The sequence below is a fragment of the Argopecten irradians genome, chromosome 4 (genome assembly GCF_041381155.1).
Source record: "Argopecten irradians isolate NY chromosome 4, Ai_NY, whole genome shotgun sequence".
Lineage (NCBI taxonomy): Eukaryota > Metazoa > Mollusca > Bivalvia > Pectinida > Pectinidae > Argopecten > Argopecten irradians.
In genome coordinates, this window is record NC_091137.1 from 33,700,520 (window position 1) to 33,708,256 (window position 7,737).

General features: G+C 36.3%; 1 protein-coding gene across 1 annotated transcript; it reads right to left on the minus strand.

Moving 5' to 3' along the window:
- Window positions 1–631: 631 nt before the first annotated feature.
- LOC138321381 (flavin-containing monooxygenase 5-like) lies at window positions 632–7,481 on the minus strand. Its single transcript, XM_069265037.1, has 6 exons — window positions 6,527–7,481; window positions 5,603–5,817; window positions 4,112–4,411; window positions 3,286–3,837; window positions 2,641–2,806; window positions 632–2,029 (listed from the first exon to the last, which is right to left on the minus strand). The coding sequence occupies exons 1-6, from the start codon at window positions 6,633–6,635 to the stop codon at window positions 1,776–1,778; spliced, it is 1,596 nt and encodes a 531-aa protein (XP_069121138.1). The 5' UTR covers window positions 6,636–7,481; the 3' UTR covers window positions 632–1,775.
- Window positions 7,482–7,737: the final 256 nt, after the last annotated feature.

Below are 7,737 nucleotides of genomic sequence, written 5' to 3' on the forward strand. Positions count from 1 at the left end.
AAACATAAATTTTCATGGAAAACACGACCTTCATAACCAACGATGAGTAAAAAAATGACGTTTTACACTTCGTCCGTCATTGTTGTACATTCGGAAGGGAAGAAAACTCCGTGTGAAAGACGGGCGGTCCCCTAAGGGACATGCGCCCCAGGGAAATACAGAGGTTTTATTTCCCCGGATATGCACCCTTTATCAGCCCGAACGCCATATCAGCCAAGGCCGCAGGCCCGAGGTGATATCAGGTCGAGGGTGATAAGGGTGCGTATCAAATTGACATAATACCTTTTTATCACACATTTGAAAAAAAAGAAAATTTTTTACAATTAAAAACATGTATTAAAATGTATTGATCGACGTATTCCATGGTCATAATGCAATTTAATATTGAAACGTGAAAACTTCATTACATGTACATGTATTGTTTTTAACAAATACATAATCCCGGTTATGACGAAGTGAAACATATTTTTAAGCAAAATTAACAAGATCCTATTGAAGGCTAACTATCACTTAAAAATGATAATGTTCAACAAATTGCAAAGCGGGTTCATTCAGAATGATCAGTTTTACAAGGACATGAATTATGAATTCGACGGGAAAATTAAACTACAGTATTAAACTGTCTATTTATTCCTGTGTCTCTTCTTGTTGACAAACGCATGTCGTTGATTTCATTTATACCGAATACATTCTTTTCGTGTTATAATTATGTGAATTGCGATGCTTAGTTTTCGGCACTGTGGACAAAACTCATTTCAACCTGATCTTACTTAAGACAATATCTCCAGTAAAATCATCATGAAACAGACTATTTCTGATTTCTGATATCTTTCTCAATACGTTTATCCGAGAGCTATTTTGAAATTGAAAATTGTATCCGTTATTCAACTTATCGTCTGTAGGAAAACTGAATCGAAGCGGCAACTCTAAAATCCGGAGTGAAAACCCCGGATGACGTGATATCAGCCCGGGCCAATAACTGATATCAGCCCGGGCCGATAACTGATATCAGCCCGGGCTGATAACTGATATCAGCCCGGGCTGATATCAAATTATGACGTCATAATGTGATATCAGCCCGGGCGCTGATATGACGGCACGGACAACACTAATATCGCATGGGCAAAACGTTCATTATCAAAGACAAAAGTGTGATAAAATGTTTTATTTCCCCGGATGGATATACGACGTTTTTTCCCGTCATGTGATGTGTTTCAACTAATCACAGACACTGTTATAAACATGAGGTATAATAATATCTATAATTAAATTCTAGGAATTTTATTCTGACAATATATTAGCTGTTTCAGTAGTGTGAAACCTAACTGATTTGAAAGACAACTTTTGTCAGATCAACTTCCTTTTCGGACAAACGTTTTAGTTAAGCATTTTATAAGGATTGTATGGTTTTGTCACATCAATCATGTTGTTTTTTAAAACATAATATCAAGTCACATAGTCAGATACATAAAGCAAACGATCAACAAAACATATTTCAAGGAACCTGTAAAAAGTTACATGTGCCAACAGATTGGCAAATACAAAGTTTAAATTACTTTCATAAAGGAAGCAAAAATTATCCATTTACTGTACGTAAGTTTTCATGTGTAATGTAATTTGTTGAAATGAAATGACGGCTATATGTAACATCCGGGATTATCACCATGCCAAGTCATTGCTTGACTAGCAAGACTAGAAAGACACCATTTATGAGACATTAGTCTTGCTTCTTTTTGTGTCATAAAGCCACAACACATGGAATTAATTTGATGGATCTAGAACAGAATATTGTAGAATATAAACAGAACCACTAGGATTATTGCTAATTTAAAGTAAATGTTAAGAGGTTCGTCCTGTTGAAAGCCTAATGGCCTTGTTTTCATTGGATGCCACGTCCTGTCCCACTGTGTCAGTATGGCCTGTCGGGCCCCGTCCCACTTTCCCGGTCCCTCCAGTCGGAACTGATACGGTGTACAGGGTCCGAAGAAACATTTAATGGCAAGTGTGGGGTCATTCAGCATCATTTTAGCTGTAACAAGACGTAAATAGATAACTATTAACTATAAAGTTAATATTTAATCTCTTTAATTTATTCAGGCTCACAAAATTCAACGTTCGTCTGAATTTACAATAGTTGTCTACGTCCTGTATTACTATCAACCAATTTCTTTCTGCGTGAGATTTAAAATTCCCGCATCTCATGGGAAGAAAATATTGCAAAAAATGATAACATAGCTACACTAGAACCATATAGCATACATGTAGCTGTAGTAGAACCATATAACATAGCTGCAGTAGAACCATATAACATAGCTGCAGTAGAACCATATAACATAGCTGCAGTAGAACCATATAACATAGCTGCAGTAGAACCATATAACATAGCTGCAGTAGAACCATATAACATAGCTGCAGTAGAACCATATAACATAGCTGCAGTAGAACCATATAACATAGCTGCAGTAGAACCATATAACATAGCTGCAGTAGAACCATATAACATAGCTGCAGTAGAACCATATAACATAGCTGCAGTAGAACCATATAACATAGCTGCAGTAGAACCATATAACATAGCTGCAGTAGAACCATATAACATAGCTGCAGTAGAACAGTCAATAGCCAATCGTGGAGCATTACCTAGATTAGGAGAGCAGCCGGTGAGCTCGGCCAGTTCGTCCATGTATGGGATGAAGTCGACCTGGATAGTATGACGAGTGGACTCCACGTAACGGTAACGCATTTCAATTCTCTTCCTACGAATGTCTGTCCACTGGTCGACTTTAGGCGGCAGTTTCACATCGCCCTGTTGAAAAGGAAAAGAATAAACACAAAATAATTACCTTGTATACGATGTCGAGATAAAAAGACGTGTAGAGAGTCAAAATGAACCGGCTTGTTCAAAACTTTGTTTTGTTAGCTTGGTTTTGACACTTTCTACAGCTAGAAATCAACAGGTGCAGGCTTAGTTATAATATATCTAAAAACAATAAACAGTTGAATCCGTTGTTGTCGTAGGCATCGCAGGTGATGTTAATATTGGAATGGCAAAGGTATGAACTCTTTGAAATACTGCCCCAATGGGACAAAATAATTGCTATATTGCGTATATTAATAGATGCAATGGTTTTCAATATTGCATTTCAATCGAAAGTCAGGTACATGTGTATAACATGTTTTGAAGATTAAGTACGGTTTTGTTTGGTGAACCAACTATTAATTGCATTGCTGTTAGTTATTTCTTGCAATGCTTTAATGGGGATGACAAAAAAAAAGGATATTTACCTTGAACACACGAGTTGCTAGTCTTGCCTGCATCTCAGACAAAGGCATAATGGCACCCAGAGGCTGGAAACAGCCAATCACACTCAAGGTCGACTTCTCAAGGTCAGGAGGGAACATATACTTGTAGAGGTCAACCTGGTTGTCTTTTACATCAAATACAGAATTGTCAATGAATGGAAAACCAAAAATGTAGCCCGTCCCCAGAACGACCGCATCGACATCCTCCTTTGTTCCGTTATCAAACTCTACTTCCGTTTCAGAGAAGCATTTGATGTTTGGTTTGACGATGATGGAACCGTTAGCAATCTTGTTTGGTAAGTCATCGTTGACTGTTGGATGCTGTGAGAAGGCAGCATGCTTTGGTTTCATTGAATATTTCGCATGGTCAAATCTAGCATTCAATCTTGTATGCATTTCAAAGTTAACAAGAGACTTTGGGAGATTAAGCCTCAACAAATCAAACGTCCGGCGAGTAAACATCATATCAACTGGAGTGCCATTGTGCGAAATTCGGTTCATCACCCAAGCACCTCGCCGTGTGCTCAAATAAAGCTGAAACAAATTGGAATTGTATGCTTAATGAATATAGGGTATATAATAGCGTGCAAATAACTGATATTCTAATATTTGTAATTATATTTATGATTATTTTATGAAGATGACTTATTCAGTCTTGGGTATCACAACAAGGAATAAATAACTATATTCTGAAGTCACCAGGTATTGAACATTTACAGTAAAATAAATTAAAGTGGCAAGTACTTTGCATTTGGAATAAGTTTTCGTTAAGGCTTCAATCTAGACTATGAAAATAAAAAGAGATTACTTTTGATGCCACTCTCGACACTTCCACGGCCACATCCCCACCTGAGTTCCCCACTCCAACAACTACCACTTTCTTGTCCTTGTAACCCTCCCACGACTTATAGTCATGCGTGTGTGTTATGCTGCCTTTGAATTTGTCCATTCCAGGGAAATCAGGCAACTTCTTTTGTGCATGATGTCCCGTGGCCACCATAACGGCATCAAAGACACAGGAAGTGACCTCTTTCGACTTCCGGTCCCGAACCTCGAGCGTCCATTGTCCTGTTTCGTTGTAATCTTCATGTTTCGATACACGTATAATCTGAACGGGAAAAAAATAAAACGATCTTGTGATTTTACGCGGAAACATTCATTTTGTAATATATTTGTAGTTAAACTAAGACGGTTTAAGAATACTTATCCTATCAATCAAAATGAAATGAAAATAAAAAAGTATTCACCTTTCTAGTGCCAATATCATGGGTGTATAGATTTTGCTAATTCTTTTGGTTGATACACCGGGCCTCGTTCCTAATGATGGTATGTTTCAGACAGGTCACGTCTTATGTAAATAGACGTGACCTATCTTATATATATCATCATTAGGAACGAGGCTCTGTAGTTGATATGCCCTGTAAATTTGTATAAAACATTTAACATTTATTACATTAAAACGTTATGTTTAACTGTGTTGCATGACTAGTTTGAATTATAGAACACTTTCAATAATGATTCGTGCAATTTGAAGAGTAAATAAAAGCTCTCCTGTTAATATTGTCATATGATATGTTGCTATATGGAAATTATTGTTTTTTCATATACATTAAATATTTTTAAATAACTGACACAACAGGAGTTAAATATTCTCATATGGAGAATCAATCACAATGTATAATTTTAAAGATTTTACTCATATTTAAAAATTGTGTCTGAGCAATCCCAATTCCAAAGCATTATTTCGAATAATGCATTCTTTCGTCATTTCGAACATTAAATGTCAAGTTATCGTTCCATACGAAAGGTAATGATAACACATACCAATAGATCATTAAAAGCAATATCCTTAACATATATCAGATGATGAAGGGAGAGAGTAAAATGTGAAAGTAACCCATACGAAGAACACGCACTATAAAAGAAGAAAATACCGATATATATATATATATATATCAATGCAAACCAATTTTATTATATTTTTATTCAGCTTACGAAACCGTTAAAAATAAACATTACCCATAGATGCTAATGGGTTGGAGCTTCAGACAAAAACGTTGCTTTCAGACAGCAAGATATACAAATTGTTTCATTCTGAAAGACCAGACAGTGTGATAAAGACATCTTTCCACATGAATACAATCTTTAGAACATATTTCCAGAGATTTAGATAGTAGGGAAAATAAACTACCTCTTAGCCGGTCTTAACGACGCCCGCCGCGGAAGCTATCCCAAAATGCTATCCCAAAATGCATCGCGTTTCTAAACTCATCTATATGTACCTGATATTTCAAATTACCTCGTGATTGAACAAGATGTATTTCTTCAAGTCGAACTTCTCGGCGTACAGTCGCAAATACTTCTGGACGTAAGTGTTGTGCATGTAGATGGGATACTCCTGTGGGATGGGGAAATCACTATAGCACATCATTTCCTTACTCGTGTTGATAACCGTCGACCTCATCACGCATGCCTGGTCAGATCGAACCTCGTCCGTGTAGTTCCATAGTCCACCTGTAGTTAGAGGGTCACTTAATTCTTACGTTAAATCGGTAACTATTTAAGGAATTCGTTTAATAAAAAGATTTAGGGGTTTGATGATAATATGTGACCATACCGGACAAGATAAAACGAGGATAGCATATAGCAGGAAAAGGTAGAAAACAAGAGAAACAAGAACGTCTCCATAGCAAAACTTTTTATAAATATTATAAATATTCAGACGTTGACCACAGACAGCTGAACATTCATATCACCAAGCCTCCCACACAAGGTTTCTGTTACTTTTGACACCGTCATTTGATCATATAGAATATATTCCTTATTTCTGGATTGATTACATTTATATTTCATCGAATGGAATGAAATGTCTGCTATTGTTCACGAGTGCGAAGTTTGGTTCTTTGATGTACTTTGAAAGATAACTCTGTACACTGTGACTGACTGTAGGGCTTTGAAGTTGGGTGCTGCTCTCTGTAATTTCAAAAGAAGGCTTTGCAGGCCTGTGATTGGTTAACTTTCTATCCTTAAAAGCCTTCAGCTTTAGTACAACATAGACCAGAGGTGGATACAACAACAGGGGTAGTAATCCCTGGAGTATCGAGGATGGTGGCGGCAGAAAAGAAGTTGGTAAACGAGCGTTGTACGTGACTTATGAAACGTCTATTTCACAAGACGAAAGTTGTTGTTCAATTTATTGTATATCTGTGCCTTTTCAACTTACCTATGTCGTCTGTCCGTTCAAAACATGTCGGTTCGAGTCCTTCGTCCAGACAACATTTGATGGCGGGAAGGCCACTAGCCCCGGCCCCTATTACTGCTATTCGCTTCATGGTCCCTTAATGATTTAGGTCCTTCACGATCGCCAGTCAATGTACAATACTACGCACGATAAATCGTCCTACTAAATGACCTTTGCCCGCCATTTGATATCACATTATACATTGAAACACGCTCTGTACTGCCCCTGTTATATATATGTGTGTGACCTTGCACACACATATAACGATAACAAGTGATTAAAATAGATACATCAAGGGATACAATCAGTGAAACCTGCTCGATAACAATGCTTAAACATTTAAACACAATGTTTTGATTATGTAGTTTTAAAAGCAGACACCTCTTTAGTGAGTGGTAGTTGGTATTTACAGACTGGTATTGAGGTGTCTGTATAACTGCAGAAACAAAAACCTGTGGCTCAACAAAACGTATTCATCATAAAAAGTAGACTGGAAGCAATTAATATTAGAGTCATTACCATATTAAGAGTTTTATATCAATTAAAAAAGTAATATGTGTGAATGAAAGTTTTGAAAATTAGAATATACTCTGTAGGAATGTAAGTGCAAAGTGATATGTGAATGTAAGTGTATGGATGAATAAAATTAGATATTTACTAAGTAAGAAAGTGCTATATGTTAATGTAAATGTATGGATGGATAAAATGTTATACTTAAAAAAATAGAAAGTGCTGTGGGTGTGTGATGCAAGTGTAATGACCAGGAAAAACCCTAAGCAAGTAAGAGAGTGTTTTGTGTATGTATATTGATAATCTACAGCATGAGAAAGTGCTCTGCATGAGTGTATACATGTGATTAATTATACATGTGAGAAAGTGTAAATATATATGAAGTATGTATGATGATCATTGATCACATTTATCTTGTGTACATTACATGTATTGATGAAAAAAACTGAATAAAACGTAAATTATAAAAAAAATATTGAGAGTTTTATTTTATTAATGAAATAGTACATATCGTTTCCGTTTATTACCTTCATTTCCCCAAATCAAATAGCCAGACTTTCGTGTGATATAGATAAAATGGCGATTACGTTAAGATGAGTTACTGAAACAATAGCCACAGTGTGCGATACAAATATTTTTGAGTTAAGAACAAGCCAAGTTTTAAAGCCCAGAATATGTAGCCA

What these genes read in the sequence shown, in the direction of transcription:
- LOC138321381 (XM_069265037.1), bottom strand. Translation starts at nt 6,635, where the DNA reads ATGAAGCGAATAGCAGTAATAGGGGCCGGGGCTAGTGGCCTTCCCGCC. An exon ending in ACATCTTGTTCAATCACGAG is followed by an intron (nt 4,412 to 5,602) that starts GTAATTTGAAAT and finishes TTTCCCGTTCAG; the next exon opens with ATTATACGTGTATCGAAACA. An exon ending in TAGCAACTCGTGTGTTCAAG is followed by an intron (nt 2,807 to 3,285) that starts GTAAATATCCTT and finishes CCTTTTCAACAG; the next exon opens with GGCGATGTGAAACTGCCGCC.